Below are 18,756 nucleotides of genomic sequence, written 5' to 3'. Positions count from 1 at the left end.
AGGCAAGGACAACGGGGGAACTTTGGGGAGATGCCCGGGAAGATACGTTGAAGGGTCATTGGGTCTGGTAGGACTTAATTAAATTGGGTGTATTTCAGGCGGGAATTCCTCTAGACACCCCGCATCTGCTCTACAACTTGCGTCCAGTGCATGTCCCTCCACTCCCAACCCATAGACTGAGCCCATTTGTCTTTTAATGCTGAAGGGCTTGCACCGGCAGTTCCAACAGTCCACCGTACAGCAGTGTAATCGCGTGGGTGCCAGAACTGTGTTCCAACAGGGTCTGCAAGACCAGGGATGCCGCCCGCCCGGCTCGTCCTCGTCCCCATACAGCCTATTTGGCTACCACCAAAGCAGTGTAGGTCAAAGATTGACCTTCATGAATAGCATATCTCTCTTGGAGTTCTTAGAAGAGCATCAGGAGGTTATGTTCATATAGATCCCCCAGCGTGACAACACCTGCCTCTGCCCATGAGCCCACATCATGGTGCTCGGCATTCTCGCGGGGCACCCATACAAGCAAGGAGGGTGCATATGAGATCGGGCCGCAAGGAGGTTTCACAAAGAGGTCTGAGCAGTACTTAGCTACACTGTTTCGGTGCCCCATCTGCCTCACATCCCTTCTAGGCCACATAACCAAACCCAGGATGTCACGCCCACCCAGATCTCAGACTACCAAGCCTATTCCAGCGTGGAACCCAAACAGAGCCACCTCATGGAAGCATAATATAATTCGTATTGTGTTGCACCTAGGTCCCCTTTCTCTAGAGTAGAACTCCATAGGGAGTCCATCAGTCCCCGGGGTCTTATTGTGGGCCATCAGGTCCAGGGCCAGGCATACCTCAGCAAGGGTTAGCAGGACAGACATCTATGGCCTGGCAGTGGCCAGGGTCAAGGCAAGGTATCTGAAGGCTGTCCAGATATTTTGACAGTGCATGCTTGCCCATTCCCACATCTTTCTGATATAGAACCTTGTAGTATTAGAAGAAGGCCTTGTTAATGGCCATCTGTGAAGTGAGGATATTGCCTATAGGCCACCTAATGCCCATCAACCAGGGTCGCTCACTCTCGTAGCACAGTAACCACTCTAGGACCTGACCCACCCTGTTGCCCTCTGCATGCTGTTGAGCAGTATATTCGGCATGATACAGTCTCCCCAGTCTGTCCTGTATGGTCTCATGTTCTCCCCATAAAAGAGTTAAGTGCCTCTCTCTGATCCTTCCCCACCCCGAGTGAACCTCATCTACATGAATCGGAGCCTCTGTCACAGTTAACTTGTGATGTAAGGACTCTTTGACCCTGTATTTGGTCTTGATGCAAAGTCTTCTATGACCACTTCGAATAAGTCCCAGTCCACCGTTCTATCCGAAGTGGTGTTCGCATTAGACTCAAGGTATTGGAGTAAATGTGTGTCCACAGTCTCACGAACATTGAGTTCTGAAGTGCTCGCACCGGTAGATGTTGGTATCAGAGTCTAATGTCTGCCCCAGCACTACAGGACCGTCAGGGAGCTACGGTCTGATAACGGACGCCCCAGGAATTTAGCCAACTAGAGAAAGGAGAGTATATCTGGGTTGCTCAAAATGAGATTAATTCTTGTATGAAGTTGGTGGACCTGCAAGAAGTGTAAGTATTCCCATGCAAGGGGGTTCAGTAAGAGACAAAGATCCTGAAGTCCACCATGCCTCAGCCAGTCCCCTAAGTATTGCACAGCTCTGGTTGTGTGTGTGCCATTAAGCGGAGGAATGGACCTGTCCAAGTGAATGTCGTGTACACAATTAAATTTCGCCCCCCGGAGGCTCTGAACGTGTAGGCCCGAAGTCTTGTTCATGAAAGGGTCTCTAGAAAGTGAGGGTTTGCCCGCGTTGGTGGCATTAAGCGCAACAAGAGCAATAAGTGCCCCATTGAACTGTCCTTCCACCACTACATGCCACCCCTCCGGACCCACCCTCTGGCACTTAATCCAAAAGGAAACTATAGGTGCCAACCAAATCAGCACCCCACTGGCAAATGCCAAGTAAACAGAACCCACCACTTGACCCCTCCAATAATGTTGCAAAAGCTGTAACTCAACTTATGTCATGTGGGTTTCTTGGAGATATGCAATATGAATGTACCTGCATCGCAAGTAGGAGTATACCGGTGTCGACACCTAGGCATCCCCATCGCCTGCACATTCCAGGATAGAAAATTATAAATGCAGGGGGAATCAGCAGTTCTTGACGCCATCTAAAAATTGTCTAACATCTCCCCCTACGCCGCCCCTACTGCATCGCACACTGGTTGTTGCCCAAACAAATGCAATAACAAAGATATTCCCAATACCCCTCCTAGGCCGAAGCAAATAGAAGCCCTTTACCAATAGTAAACCAGTAATGAACACAAGTCAAACAAAGTCCTCCAAGGTGGCAGGGGCAGAGATGTCAGATGTGGAGAAGATATGAATGACTCTGTTCACCCAGTGAAGCTGCACGAGATCACCCCACTACAGAGGATAGCCTATTGATACCCCACCATTTACTACAAAAGGATATAGGGCCTCGGCTCAGATTACAAAATCAGCTCTCAGGGTAAAAGCTGGTCCCAAATGGAGTTCTTGGGAATGTCCACCATGGCAGGCAGCTGTTCCCCCTCAAGTGAAGACAGCGAACCAGCAGTGGAGCCCGTGGTGTGGCTTTGTTGGTATTGTGGAAATGTACCCAAAAGTGAGCACACTGGTGCAGGGTCACCCTCTCGTCCACGGGTCCAAAGGCCAACAAAATAGATATCGGCACTGGAGTTGAAGTAAAATAAATCAAGTTTATTAATCACTCATGAGTGGGAACACGTCCACACAACACTCTCAAGTGTTTCAGGAGGAGGTAGCTTGAACTCACAGACCATTTTATTTATATACTCTTTTTCTGCAATGTAAGCATGTGGACAGAAATGGAAGGAATAAGTTTACAAATAGCTATCAGTAAACAAGGGCAGATGGATAACCAGCAAATAGGGAGGGGGAGCAGGAATGCTTATGGCGGCAGTAAACAGTCAACAGATAACATCTAAGACCATGTGTACCGGCAGCTACAAACATCCAGCATGTACATTGCTTAGCCATGTCAGGAGGTCAACTAAAATAGATGACACCAGCAGAGTGAAAAGGCAAACAGCAGAGTACGAAAGAATTACGAAGGAAATTAAATGGACACCACAGTCAAAATGGCTGTAGCTTATGCTAAGTAAAATATGACACGTGTCCACAGTATTCCAGTCCCTCCACCACCTGGGCCCTCTCTCTCGTGGCCGGTTCTTACGATGGTTTACTCCTATAGAGGCTGTGTCATCATCGCTGGCAGGGGGGGGGGCTGTTGCCACCCACTCTTTATGCTCACAACATCTTGCAACTGCACCCCCAATGATTCCAACCACTCCAAGGCCTCAGCTAGCGATGTGAAGAAACAGGTAGTGTCAGAGTCCAGCACCTGCAGCTTGGCCGTAAATATCAAGGGGTACCCCAGGCCCATTTGGCGAAGCTTGCACTTGACTGGCATGGAGAAGACCCACAGGGACTGCATGTCTGCATGTCTGCCATGTAATTGAGGTATATGTTCACTGAGCTGTTTTCCATTTGCCAGGGACCCTTCGTGCAGACTGTAGAATGTGGTCTCAATCACGATAATTGAATTGCAACCACTGGCTGCTGGGGGAGACCCAGCTGGGGTCTGCTGCCAGGCACCCTGTGGGCATTCTCCAGAGAAGAAGGTAGATCTCTGCTAATCGAGAACTGTGATAGGCAGTCAGTCTCCCAGAAAACTGTAGCTCCACAGTACGATCTGCCCTCAGCATCATTCACTCGAGTATGCAATAAAGTCATCTCGGCCTGAAGGGTCTTCAGCTGTGATTGCATGTCAGCCATTGAAGGGCACTGGCCATCCAGCGCAGATTCTTTGGTCTCCACTATATCTCTCAACTTGGCGTGGTCAATCAATGAATCAGGACATTTGTAAAGCGCACTACTCAACCGTGCGGGTCTCAAGGCGCAGGGGGGGGGTTTGGGGGAGGGGTGCTGCTACTGCTCGAATAGCCTTGTCTTGAGTAGCCTCCTGAAGGTTAGTAGGTCCTGGGTCTGCTGTAGGAGGATGGGGAGGGTGTTCCATATTTTTGCGGCGAAGTGGGAGAACGATCTGCCACCGGTGGTTGCTCTTCGGATGCGGGGGATGGTGGAGAGGGTGAGGTCGGCGCAGCGGAGCTGGTGGAGAGGGGTATAGAAGGTGAGTCGTCTGTTGAGGTATGCTGGTCCGGTGTTGTGGAGTGCCTTGTGTGCAAGTGAGGAGCTTGAAGGTGATCCTCTTGTTGACGGGAAGCCAGTGCAGGTCTCTCAGGTGGGGTGTGATGTGACTGTGGCAAGGGATGTCGAGGAACAGGCATGCAGAGTCGTTCTGTTTGTGTTGTAGTCGTTTCAGGAGTATGGTCAAGGCTCTTACGAGAGGGCGTTTTCGTAGTCCAGCCTGCTACTGATGAGGGCCTGGCTGGACTATGGTCAGCCCTAAGAAAACGCATCTCAACTGTTAAAGCATCCAGTTTAGGGTCCAGCATAACTTTAACTTCCTTGATGGCCCCAAAAGATCATTGAACGTATTAACGGGTGCGGATCCGCTGAGTATTCAGCACCACCCCAGTCTCTTGGCCCTCATTCGGTCCTCGCTGCTTGACCATGGCTGCAAGGTGGGCACGCAGGACAGGAGAGCGATGTGAACATGTCCCCCAGGGCCAGGCACACCACAACTCCCACTGCAGTGCCCCACAGAGTGTGCACACAGCACTCCCTTTACCTATGGGGGCCTCAGTCTCTAAAGCTTCTCACAAATAGGTAGCAAAGCGAGTCAGACAGGAGGGCCAATGCAGGTCCGGCCCTCACCAGCGTCCCAGCGTAATCGGCTTCAGTCCGGGAGCAGGATGCGCAGGACCAGCTCAACATCAGTTCCAGGGTCCGATGTTCAGTGTCCATTTGTTCATTTGTTTGAACCACGCTGGTCAGCAACACCTTTTGCCCCCGACCCCTTGTGAACCTCAATCTCCCCCTCTCTTTAAGCACCCTGCCTCTGGTTATGGCATAGAACGACCCGTGGGTCATCAGGAGAAATCACTCACGGCCCCCCCCAGAGGTACTGCTCGTCCCTGCCTTTCCCTCCGTGCAGTACTTCGCTGCTGATCCGGTCTCTTGGCCCCCATTTGCTGTCTGTGCCACTTCCAGCGGACCACTGCTATGCTTTATAGTGCACGCGGCACAGCCCAGTCTGGATTTGCCCAGCAATCAGCTCTCGGTTGGGCCACTGGTTAGCACCACTGGCTGTCCCCCGCAGAGCCCCAAGGCACAGGAGACCTCGAGCCCCCAAGGTGAAGTGGAGGGCTGCGGGAAAGCAGCGCTAGTTAGAAGTTTCATGTTTCGTGGCCTCATGCAACCTTAGGGCAAACAAAGTCTGTGTCCCAACATCATGAGGTAGAGGTCGGGGGGGAGTCGCGTCGACTCCCTGGAAGCCGCTTCACCAGCCTCCACATCTACGTGGGGCCCTGCCTCTAGTCGGGCCTCTAAACCACCAGTCGAAGTGAGGGCCTCTGCTACCATTGTGCTGCCTCTTTCTTTTGCAGAGACCGCAGTGCAGCTCGGCCCAGAGCTACATCATGTGCTGCTCCTTACAAGGCCTGTGCTCAGGGCAGGCCCCGGGTCACAGAGGGGAGCCCTGACAGGGGCGGATTGGCACTGTGAGCACTGGGCCGAAGGGCCGGTGTCTCAGTGCACTCTGTGGGCTGGTTTTTCCCCCTTTACCAGTCCACAGAGAGCACTGACATGGAGAGGAAAGCTGCTCCGCAGTGCTTGCATTAGTCCTCACCCACAGCCTTTCTCATTCAGGGCATAGTGGGCGAGGAAGAATGGGTCTCACTATGGGGGCCAGGTGATGTGGGAAACTCGCACCATCTTCACCTTAGCCTCCCCCCACCCCCATGGATGGCCCAGAAGCTGTTTTTGCTTTAGCCCCTCTCCTGCCACGCCATTGCCCTGAGGTAGTGAAGGGCTGGGGAGGGCTGAGTAATTTACAAATAGCTGGGGCCTCGCTGTTTTTGAGGTGCTCCTGCCCTGGAGGGCTGGGGAATAATTTTTTAAGAGAAAGGGGCCTTGCTGTTTTCAGGTGCTCCTGCGCTGGAGGGCTGGGAAATTTTTTTTAATAGAAAGGGACCTCACTGTTTTCAGATGCTCCTGCGCTGGAGGGCTGGGGAATAATTTGTTAATAGAAAGGGGCCTTGCTGTTTTCAGATGCTCCTGCGCTGGAGGGCTGGGAATAATTTGGTAATAGAAAGGGGCCAGGCTGTTATCCAGGTGCTCAGCTTGTAGGACATTGTCACCTTGGCCCTGTGTCCTTCCCAAGAACAATATCCGCCCAATAGAGATTCCTTAAATGTAGTTCCTCGCAATTTAGCGAATTCGCTATTACCGATTTTTGCATTTGGGATGATGAATCCCAAATGCAAAAATTGCACTCACAAAGGGCCAGATTCTCAGAATCTGGCCCCTTGCGAGCGCAATTAAGCTTGATGAATCAGGCTGTTTGTGTAGTTAAGAACATGGCCAAAATCGCAGTCTTCAGGATTTTTTTAGATAGATTGCCTTTTTGGGGCTTTTTGTATGAGGGCAAAAAAGCCAAAGATCTTTTTGAAACAATTTCAGGTTTCCATTTCTACAGGAGGTTTTAGTTTCACTAAACTGAGACAATAACATCAGACATTTTTTTCTGCATCATGTCAGAAACGCTACTTCTTACCCTTAGCTGAAAAGATATATGGGCTGGCATTGGAGCGTGACAAACTTGGTACAGATATTTTCTGATATACAATCTGTTTGAAAAGTACTGCTAATTGTTGTTATATGGTCGGATCATTAAAATCCTTAGAAAGGTGCTAAAAATGGTGACGAGGAGAGATTGTGTTTCTGTGTCTATTTATTTGTTTATAGGTTTGATATAGCGCTAGCTAGACCCGAAGGTATAAGAGCGCGTTACTGAATCGAGAGCAAGGCAATAATCCAGTCACTGAGCATATGACGTGCAAAACTCTTAGGTTCAAGTATACACAAAATATATACACAGGAAAAATAGGCAGAGCGGGAGTAATACACAAAACACATATACACAGAAAATCGTTTGCCATGAGGGTGGATTACTGAATTATTGTCAATTCGAACATTGAGTCCATGTAGAGGAAGACATCCCTAGTCATGCTTTATTCGGGAATACTCATCGTATAAGTGCTAAAGGTGAATATTTACCTGGATGTTCTGAACGTCAGTGGGATTTATTCAGTATTGCCCGTTTGGAAGGATGGCAGGATTTATGAATGTATTATCTTGGGAGACAGTTTGTTTTTTCAGAACTTGGTCATTATCACCTGTTAGGTGGTCGACTGCCGAAGCTCTTTACATCAGGAACAAACTGTGGATTGAATGATTATTTGGTAAATAGGGTACTTTCTAGGACAGATGTGGGGGGTAAAGCTTCCACATTCCACTAAAACATTTGGGGACTCTTAACACCTTTGCTGTGGCGGCTATTCTGCCACAGCGCTAAGGGGGCGGGGGGGGGGCGCGCGGCACGGCGCTCACACGCTGGTGACGGAACCGCTCCGTCACCAGCCTCGGGTGAACTGTGCTGATGACGGAGCGGTTCCGTCATGGCCCCGCCCGCTCAATAGAACGCGCCGCGCATGCGCGAAATCAGCGCCGCGCAGGCGCGTCGGACGGGCCATGACGGAACCGCTCCGTCATCAGCACAGCCCCACCGCGGCTGATGACGGAGCGGTTCCGTCATCAGCGTCGAAGGTGTTAATGTGTAGCTTGGTACCGGATCCCCTGGGGAATAGTGCTGCAGACTTTTCAAACTTGCTTGGTGTCCTCAGTCTTGGAACTAGAGGGATTGCAAAATCCAAGCCCATTATTTCCTGCCCAGGTGAAGACCAAGTACAGTCGTGTGGGAAGTGTGGGCAGCTGCTGCGCCAAGCTCACGCCTGGCCTGCTCCTCTGCAATAAGGGGAGCATCAAATGCTCCCACAGCAGCCGCTCAATGGATGTGGATTTCAACCAGTAGTTTTCCTCAGGAGAGGAAAAAACACAAGGAATTAGATCCAAGGTTCCCAAGTTCCGTGTTAGTCCCATTGTTGGGAAAATAACTCATAATCCATGCATTTGTGTGCGGTGCACACCAGAATCACAGATTTTGGAGCTTGCCTTCCAAGCACCAAAATATGGGGAACTCGTAAGGAGTGCCTTGCCCTGTGAGGTTGGTTAAGAAGGGTTGAGGGTAAAATAAAGCAGCATAGATTATAACTGTCATTCCCACAGGCTTGTTGCAATGTCGTGGTCTTGGGATCATTAAAATTGAAGCTGATACAGCAGAGAATTATCTGGAGATTTTAGTACTCGTCTCACACCCTTTAGTATGGCTATGTTGCCCAAATATGAATATAGTTTTAGGGTGAGTAGTAAACTCATAATATTTAATTACACATTTTATCCTAATGATATACAGCCAGGTTTGAGAGTACGGATTATGAAGGGTTTGATGAGTGTGAAAACATTGGAGGTGAAAAACTAAACTGGATCGTTTTGTTTGGTTACACAACTGGTTTCATTTATCATCATTAGAGAAGCTATCTTACCAAACTCGAGAACACAGTGAAAAATGTAAAAAGTTAGAGGGATAGTTCCTCTAGTATAATCTGGTAACTGAGAAAAAAGGATGGTTTTAATATGCTTTGTTATCCTTCCTCACTTTCATTACAAAAATGAATTTTGTACAGTGTGCTGTGGCTGCTGGGTAAGTTCATTATTAAGAATATTGAGAAAGATAAATGTACCCAGACATGAAATGTTTAAAAAAAGCTTTGTGCAAAGATTGAACAACATTAAAGTGGCTCCAAACTAGGCCAACCCCACCCCATCCGCTCATGTGCCGAAGAGTGTTAGGATGACATCCACATTTAAAGGAGACCGCAACTTAGTTGTAATTTGCAACACTATCCTCTACTTTGCAGGTATCCTTGTGAACAGGTTACGTTCACAATGACATTCCATGTACTCTGTCCATTGCATGATCACACTATGTCTAGACTGGAATCATTCACTATCAAAATAGAAGTGAGCTATGTCCCTGTGGACAGCCAGGCTTCTGTTGGCGATTACCATGACTCTGGCTCTAGCCTTCTTCAATCTTTACTTTGGCTCGCGATGCCGGCATCTATCAACTGTAATGTGTTCTTCTTGCTCACAAGACAAATTAATTTTTTTTTGTAGGCATTTATAGAGCGCAACTGTCACCATTGCAGGCATCCTGGCGCTGATAAGATCAGAGGAAACGGAAGTGATCACGGGGAGTGTGAGCTTTCAAGCGGTAACCACGGGGAATAACCAGGTTTTAATCCTTCTTCTGAATAGGAGGAGTTCAGTGATGTGCCTAATCTCAACAGGGAGAGTGTTCCAGAGTTTGGCAGCTGCCACCTCAAAGGATCTGCCTCCGGATCTAACTTTCCTAAATCTGGGTACAACTACCAGCTTGGCCTCAGAGGAACGAAGCTGTCTGGTTGGAATATACCAGGCAAATTTCGCTTGTAAAGGGGCAGGGCCAGATCCATGGAGAGCCCTAAAGACTATGCAGAGGGCCTTAAATTGTATCCTCTGTCTCACCGGCAGCCAATGCAGTTTTCCCAGAGTGGACGGCCCATGAGATCTTCAAGGAAGCCCCAAGGCCAGCTTAGCAGCTGCTGATTGAACCCTTTGGAGCCTGTCCAATAAGAACCCAGGGGATCCTAGCAGGAGAGCGTTGCAATAGTCCAGCCTGCTAAGGATGGTACATCTTACCACTTGGGCACGAGCATGGGATGGTAGGAGAGGCAGGACTTTTCTTAGTGAGCGAAGGATGGCAAAACAACAGGCAGCCGTCTTTTGAACATGCGTCACCATACTGAGCCTATGATCCAGCATGACCCCTAGATTGCGGACTGATTCCACCGGCCGAACTTTGGTCCCTGTTTCCGGGGGCCAAAAGTTGTTAGGAAACGGTCGGGAAATCTTAGTTCCGGCACTAAAGAGCACCTCCGTCTTCCCTGCGTTGAACTGAAGGGAGTTGTCCTTTAACCATCGAGACGTGTCACGTAGGCAGTCATGGAGGACCTCCACAGATGTTGAGTCCTCACCTTCCAAGGAGAGGATCATCTGCGTGTCGTCAGCATAGTTGACAATCCTGATGTTAAAGCTTTTAATGAGTGAAATCAGAGGTCTGAGATAAAGATTGAAAAGGATTGGGCTGATTGCGGAGCCCTGAGGAACCCCATGTGATATCAAGGAGAAACCTGACTGAAAAGGTGGTATGGACACTGCCTGCTGCCTATCCTGCAGGAATGATTGGAACCACTGCAACGCTATACCTCTTACTCCCGCCTCAAACAGCCGCCTCAACAGAATCTTATGGTTCACCGTATCAAAGGTGGCAGACATATCAAGCAGGATCAGGAACGCTGCCTGCCTTCTGTCTGCGCGCCTTTGAAGCTCGTCCATAGCGGTGATTAGAGCTGTTTCGGTTCCATGGGCAGGCCGGAAGCCAAATTGAACCGCATTTAGTAATTGATGACATTCCAGATGGTTGGAGAGAGTGTTACTAACTAAAGGCTCCACAATCTTGGCCGGGAAAGGTAGCAGGGAGATGGGCCTATGGTTTTTTGAGCGGCCTGGGTCTAGGGAAGGCTTTTTTAGCAGAGGCGATACTAACGCCCGCTTCCATTGAGCTGGAACGGTGCCAGTCGCTAGTGATTGGTTACAAATTAGGTGCAGTGGGGGAAATAATTCCTCCTCAAATTCCTTCCAGATTTTTGGGGGCACAGGATCCAGAGGGGACCCAGAGGAAATCCCTCTGGCTAGCTTAGTGAAGGCCTCGTACGTAAGTGGTGGGAACTCGAGTAGCATTTCTTTCATAGCCAAGGCTGGGCCAGCCAACTGGCCCACAGGAGACCCAAGTCTCAAATCAGAAGGAGGGATGAAATCCAGGGGAATTTCCAAGTCCCTAAGGATGAGTTCAATTTTTTCCTTGAAAAAAGCAGCAAGGTTATCGCACAAGTCTTGGGACGGGACGATAGCGTTCCTGGAACACTCAGGGTTAGTGACACTATTTAGGATGTTAAAAATACTCCTGGAATTGTTGGTGGAGTTACAAATCAAGGAGGAATAGTATTCTGCCTTAGATTTTTTAATCAGGTTCTTATATACACGGACCTTATTTTTCCACTCCTCTTTAAAGGAGTCCGTATAGTCACGTCTCCACCTTCTCTCGGCTTGTTTGCATCCCTGTTTAAGGTGTTTTAGATTGTCATTAAACCAGGGGGCAGAGTCCTTACCCTTACAACTACGTGTTTTTAGGGGGTCATGAGCCTCAAGGACCTCTGTGATCCCAGTGCAAAGAGAGGTGTAGTTTTCCTCTATATTCTGATCCCCATTAAAGAGCAGCTCCCTATGGAACACCTCCCCGAGAGAGTGCAAGCGTGTAAGAGCCCTCCAGTCTCTGCACTTAAATTCCCTATTCGTCACAGGAGCCTTGTGGAGACCACCGTTCATGTGAATACAAAATTTAACGAGTGAGAGGTCTGTCCACGCCATAGGTAAGGTTTCCCCCATCGCCACCAAGTTAGGGGTCGCGAAAACCAAATCTAGAAGGTGGCCCGCTATGTGGGTAGCCCCAGTAACCAGCTGAGAAAGGCCAAAGCTTTCACAGGCATCATCTCCACTCTTCTTCAGGGTCGACTTCATCTTGTTTGCCTCCCTATCCATTGTTTTCCTTCAATTTGCCTCTGCAAAGTTCCCCTGGTCATAAATGGGAAGAAAGTCTTTCCTCTCTTGGTCCATATGATCTAAAACTCCCTGCCTGTATTCTTGTGCCATACCTTTGGTCAACTGTGTGTCTCAAAGAAGCTTAAACTGAGGCTCCTCTCTCTTCCCTCAGCCTGCTAAACTTGACATCTTTGATATTCAGCGCACCGCGAAGCAAGATTTGAATGCACTCTTCACACAGACCTTTGCATAGCCTCCAACACCATGCCTTTGAAGAAGAGTATAACAACAACATTTCTCGATAAGACTTTAATCTGCTAGTACGTCACTGCCGCTCTACTCCTACTATTGCTGATGTCCTGGCAGTTTGGTCTATGGTCTCTTCCGCCTGATTCCATCTTCAGGTCTGGGGTGGCCATTTTTCCACCACTCTAAAGCAGCTTTAGCAGCGTGTTGGTATGGCCTGAAAAAAAGAAGCAAAAAGCGAAGAGAATATTTACAGACCATCTGCAAAGAAATATGCACTCAAATACTCAGGAAAGATGTATTAATACCGTGTTTTACTCAATGCTTGCTATCATTGTGTTCTAGGGACGTAAGCACCCATTTCTGCTATATAACTGAATGGTTCCTATTTTACTGCTTTGGAAGGGGAAAATCCTAAGCTAAAGCACCAGTATTATAATTCTATATTCTGCACATCCTGCATTAACCTACTGAGCTGTTTTACATGCATACATCATTTTTTTGGAGTGGAGAAGGTAAAGCATTTGGGACGTTGTATCTTTGTGTGTCAATAACCATAATATGTTCATTCAGACGTTCTTGAACATACATCAAGCTGAACGCCAATCTCAAAATGGACCTCTTCCCAGTCGAATGGAATAATCTCAAACCATTTTTTGTCTCTAGGTTCCTTCTCGATCTGGAACAACGGATGGAAAAAAACATTGTGATTTCTGATGTCTGTGACATTGTCCATCTACATGCAGCCGATCACTTTGCCGTTTACATCACCTATGTCTGCAATCAGACCTATCAGGAGAGGACGTTCAGGAAGTTGCTGTAAGTGCATAAAGTCATGTTTTTCATTTTTATGAACGCTATATGTTTGTACATATAAATATATATATAAATTTGTAGACCATTTCCTTCAACCGTTTGTCAAGGCCCTACCAGCTTTCACAAGAGACACTGGACATTTCCTGTCGCATATCTCAGACTGCATGTGGCATAATGATTTTGTATTTGTAAAACTGGATGTTCAGAGTTTATATACAAGCATAAGGCATAGGGATGGTCTGAAAGCGTTAAAACACTATCTGGGCACAAGAGACATCAAACTTCACCAACACACTATGATGCTTTTACACATGACAGAATGGTGTTTAGAAAACAACACTTTTTCATTTGACAAACTCCTTTACAAGCAGACACAGGGCACAGCCATGTGTACTTGCTTCGCCCTCAGCTATGCCAATTTGCATATGGGCTGGTGGGAGGAGCAAGTACTCATGACGGAATACCGGACGGAAATGTCAGACAATGTGGTGATCTATCGACGCTACATAGACGATATTTTCATTCTTTGGCGAGGCTCTGAACAGAGCACGTTAGAATTTGCAAATAGTATTAACAGCAATACACTGAATCTGAAATTAACGTGCTCTACCAGTAGGGAGAAAATGTTATTCTTGGATTTAGAACTGTACCATGACGGAAACAAAGTCCAAACATGCACCTATAGGAAGAAAACAGCAGGAAATGCCATCCTGCACGCACAAAGCTTCCACCCGACCAGCCTAATTGAGAGCATCCCCTATGCCGAGTGCTTGAGGATGAAGAGAAACTGTTGTACAAACAAAGACTTGCAAGCATGCACATCCAGCCTCTTTGAGAGACTCAGCAAGAGAGGCTACAAAAACAACACACTAGAGAAAGCCAGAAGAAAGAGCGAGTTGCGCAGCAGGGAAGACCTGCTTGACACAAATACATCCACCAAAACAAAATCTAACCAGGTTAAGACAACCACCCCCAGACTCATCACAGGGTATAACAAATACCACGCCAATCTCTGCAAAATCCTCTATCAGCACTGGCTGTTAATCCGCAGTTATGTTATGTTATGTTATGTTATGTTAAATTGTATTTATATAGCGCACGGCTACTCCGACAGAGTGTCCCGGCGCTTTCCACAAACAACTCAGTGTGTAATAACATAACACGAAACAATACAGAAAAGAAAGACCCCCCAAAAAACAATTAAGCATTAAAAAGCCATGTCTTCAAGCTCTTCCTAAATTGAAGCAAATTAGGAGTACTGCGTAACGCCAGTGGTAAGGAGTGACCCCACTTTAGGCCCCTCATGTGCAAAACTACCCCAACTAACCTTCAGGAGGGCTAAATCAATGAGAGAGGAGCTAGTCAACAATGCCCCAACACAAGACAGAGGGAGCATTTGGCTTAAAGCACAGACAGGGTTTTTTAAATGCGCCAAATGCAAGGCATGCAAACATGCAACCAACACAAAATCAGTCAGCTTGCCACTCAGAAGAACCCCATTTCAGATAAGGGACCACTACAACTGCAAAACAGACTTCGCAGTATATGTGTTACGCTGTACCTGCAACAAACTGTATGTGGGAAGCACAATACACCCTGTCCATGTACGAATCTTGCAACACCTCAGAGCCATTACAAACGATGATCCCTCATACCCGGTGGCACGTCACATCAATACACACCACAACGGCAAGGCGGAGGATCTCACATACTTCGTCATAGACAGTGTAAGGAAACACACCAGAGGAGGGAACAGACTGTTAACCCTACGGAGACTGGAATCAAAGTATATAATAATGGTGGATTGCAAGATCCCGAATGAGCTCAACGCAGATGAAGCGTTGAGCGTACATCTCTAGGTACTGATCACCAAAACAAATTAACAAAACCAATCCAGCCACAAAAGCTTCCTCGCGCTCACAGTTAACTGACCCCACCCCTCTTAGAACATCTTTACTCACCATCCCTTGTATATACACACATAGCCTCACCTTGTACATAGCATGACACACCTCACATAGCATTTTTAGCTTCAATTCACAGTGCGCAGCGATCCCACGATCTAACCAATATTTATTTTTTCACATCTGTTGTTTACCCTTTGCTCGCTTTATACACAAATTATTAGTATAGGCCGGACCTACCTAACAGTACTGATAAACTCACTCCCGGGCCAAATTAAGTTGAGTCTTTTCAAAGAGCACAACATAATCTTTGCCCACTGGGGCTGAATACGCGCGCAAGGAACAAAAACATTCTCCAATACACTACAAGCCAGTATGACATATGCAGGCTCGCCGAGTCGCACTAGCGATAAAACAATGCAAACCGAACCGCACTAGTATAGCTATTAGGGGGAAGAGACATTGAATGAGGATACAACAGCGAGAATAATTTTACTGCCACACAGACACACAGGTCATGGCTTACCTTGTAAATCATTTCCGCTGTTACAGAATGCGCACGCATCACTCATCTCTCTAGTCACTGCAGCCGGGAATTTTCTTTATGTCAACCTTTGGAATATGCCACATGTGATTTCGAAGTATAACAGGAGAGCAAAAGGAAAAATCAACAAAATGTATTTACTAGCGTTATGGACAAATGCATGTTTCAAAACGCACTATTTATTTACTTTATAAGTGTATTAACAAATGAAATGTCATGACGATGAATTGCATTTTTCAGTCACAAACTTTACTATGTCCATCACCTCCCCACCCGTTGCCATGACAACTCACGTAATTTTCCTGTGTGTCACGAGTGTGTAACCTATGACTATAACATGCTTCTTCACTTCGGTGAATTCAGATGTAATGAACAAGGCGGACCTGTCTGCCGAAACGCGTCTGGTCGTATGAAATAAATATCCTCCTTGAAATACAGTCAGTCAAAAACATCTTTATTCGATTCAAGGAATCATAAAAGAAAAAAACAATGTCATACAATGTTCGAATACTTCCAGTCCATGAAATATGTTCACAGTTATAGATTGCCAATTTGTACAACGTTACAATTGTGCAAATATGCAGTTCGAATGTAAAGTGCGATCGGATCAGTGCAAAAAAGAACACAGTCATTTGAGTCCATTGTAATGATATTCACAGTTATAGATTACCAATTCATACATCGTGGCATTTGTGCAAATGCGCAAAATCCGGACTAAAGTGCGATCGCCGTTAAAATGTAAAGTGCAGTTAGGTATATAAAATACATAAATTTTCCCCAAAATTACTGGGAATACATTTCATGTTAAAATATTAAATACTATAGACACTAAAAATAATCAACTTCATGACAATAAAATGCATACTTAATATTCATAGGTCCACTGTTACAAAATCGTAATAAAAATTTCAAACCCTTCTTCATTCTTATATAATTAGCAGCCAATAAAAATCTCGAAACTCCAAAAACAACAAGCTGGGTGTTATCTGTTTTTAAAATGCGCAACATGTCCATATATCTTCTCGCACCCATTTTGCAATCCATTTCTGTCTGGCGTTTTCATATAGGTGGGGCAAAATAAAATAACATGTGCTATATATTCCTTTGTAGACAGCTGGCACATTGTAAACTTACTATCTTCCTCCCCATTGCAGGGAGTTCCCCACTTGGCTGTAAAAGATCTAACATGAAGAGTCCCGTACCTAAATTTTAAATACAGTATTTTTGCAAGTTGAGGTTCTATTTGGTCAAGAAAAACCTCAAAACAAGGGACGGGTTTGACCATCAGGTAATCGTTTGTTAGTGGGCCAGCGCTGCTATTCTGTACTACTTTTAATACAGCCTGGCTCCAATAGATCCTCTTGAGTTCCTTTCTTGAATCCAGGGTCAATTTTTCTGGATGAAGCTAGGACTCGCTAAGCCCCAGGTCTATTAGCCACCTAAGTATGTTGATCATCCAAGGGAAGGTTACGTGTATATCTAGTGCAATGAGTTCTTTTAGTGTCTGCCTGTAAATAAAAAAAGTTTGTCAGTGGCCCATAGCCTAATCCAGTATAGCAGGGTCATCAAAACAGCCCTGTCCTAAATGCGTTTTAACCCCAGGTCATATACATATGGAATCACCGGGGTACTTTGGTGCAAGGGGATCATTGCTCTTAAAACCCTGTTTTCTCCCGTAGTAATAATGGAAGTTTGCTCGCTGCCCCACAACTCAGAACCATAAAGGGCGGCGATTTGGGCCTTCGATTTATAGACCTCCAATGCCGGAGTGATAGATTTGGTATAGGTAGCATGGAGTTTTTTCAGGATGGGCACTGAATTTTGCATTAAAATCGTCCCTGGTTTTCTGATGTGTGGGCACCATGAAAGCTTAGAATCTAGGGTCACTCCTAAGTAAACAAAATTATGAACCCTCTCTATTACTGCACCGTTTAGTGTGATGTTATTTTTAAAACTTTTGTGGAGCCTGATACAAATATATTTAGTTTTTAGGGGATTTATTTCCAGACCATTTTCTATACAGTACTCATTCAACTTATCAAGGAGATTCTGCAATCCCCTAGGGGTTTGTGAAAGCATGATAGTATCATCCGCAAAAGTCAGGGCACATACGTGGGAACCACCTAACTTGGGCTTGTCATGATTTGAATTCAGTAAGGAGTCCACCATATCATTGATGTAAGGAGGAACAGGGTTGATGCCAGGACACACCCCTGGCGCACCCCTCTCCTCACCGGGATCTCCTTCGTTAGTTCCCCGCCTAATCCCCAACGGACTTTTGCAAAGTTATTTTCATGAAGTCTTATCAATTGCACCAGGATGCTTTTGGGGACACCTTGTTTTAACAGGTTTACCCATAGCAGATCTCTTGGAACTAAAGCTAAAGCAGCCTTAAAATCAATGAAGGCCACATACAAATTACCCAATCTTACTTTAGTGTATTTCCAAGCTATGGTTAGCAGCCTAAACACCAGGTCTATGGTGCTGGTTCTTTTCCGGAACCCAGCCTGGTAAGTGGACAGCATATCATAATCTGTTAACCACTCGTTTAACTTTTCCAGGATCTAGTTTGAGTATATTAGGCCTGTAGTTGGCGGGATTGTCCCTACAACCCTTCTTGTATATAGGGACAATCACCGCCCCCTTCCATGATGCAGGAATGGGCTCACCACCGCTTATTGCATTACACAGTAGATTCATGTACGGTGCCCATACATCTGGATCATGTCTAAAAAGATCCCCCGGGACATTGTCGGGCCCTGGGGCTTTCGATGCCTTGATGGATACAATAGCCTGCTTGGTTTCTATAATAGAAAAATGTAGTGGGTCAATCTCTTCAGATTTTATCAGCTCATTGATTATACGTAAATTCTGATTTGATGTAGAATCTGCAAGTGCATATAAGTGTGCAAAATGGTTAAACCAAGTGGTAGGGGCCAGATAATAATCCTGGGCTGGCTTGCTAGACTTATTACCGTTAGTAATGATCCGCCAAAATAGTGAATGATCTCTTATCCTTGCTGCGGCCAACAAATCTTCCCAGCCTGCATCCTCCCATTGTTTACGTTCTAGGATTAGAATCCGGTTATAGTTTTTCCTCACTTGCCTATTTTTAACTGGTTCTTTGGAACGCAGTCTTTTAATTAGGTCTGTTTTGGCTATTCTACATGCTTCATTAAACCAGGGGTAGTATCAATTTATTCTTGGGATTTATTTTTCCCATTGCTGCTCTAGTGAGAAATGGTTACATTTTTTCCACTAACATTGAGTAGATTTGAGTAATTAGAATAGGATTTAAATCATCATTAGAAAGAAAAAGAGATAAAAGATCACTAAAAATATTATAGATAAAAGTCAACGGTTCTATTTTCCCTAAAATTGTTGGCCGTCTAACGGCCCGC

At 46.2% G+C, this 18,756-nt stretch overlaps 1 protein-coding gene across 4 annotated transcripts in view; it reads left to right on the top strand.

The window, feature by feature from the left end:
* Positions 1-18,756, top strand: part of NGEF (neuronal guanine nucleotide exchange factor) — a 973,961-nt gene that overhangs the window by 679,568 nt on the left and 275,637 nt on the right. For all 4 annotated transcript variants that reach the window (XM_078666016.1, XM_078666019.1, XM_078666018.1 and 1 more), the window contains one exon: positions 12,758-12,910. In XM_078666016.1, the coding sequence (XP_078522142.1) occupies positions 12,758-12,910 (153 nt within the window). The remainder of the gene's footprint in view (positions 1-12,757; positions 12,911-18,756) is intronic.

This window comes from Lissotriton helveticus, chromosome 11 (assembly GCF_964261635.1).
Source record: "Lissotriton helveticus chromosome 11, aLisHel1.1, whole genome shotgun sequence".
In the NCBI taxonomy this organism is placed as follows: domain Eukaryota; kingdom Metazoa; phylum Chordata; class Amphibia; order Caudata; family Salamandridae; genus Lissotriton; species Lissotriton helveticus.
This window is presented reverse-complemented; position numbering and strand designations above follow the sequence as displayed.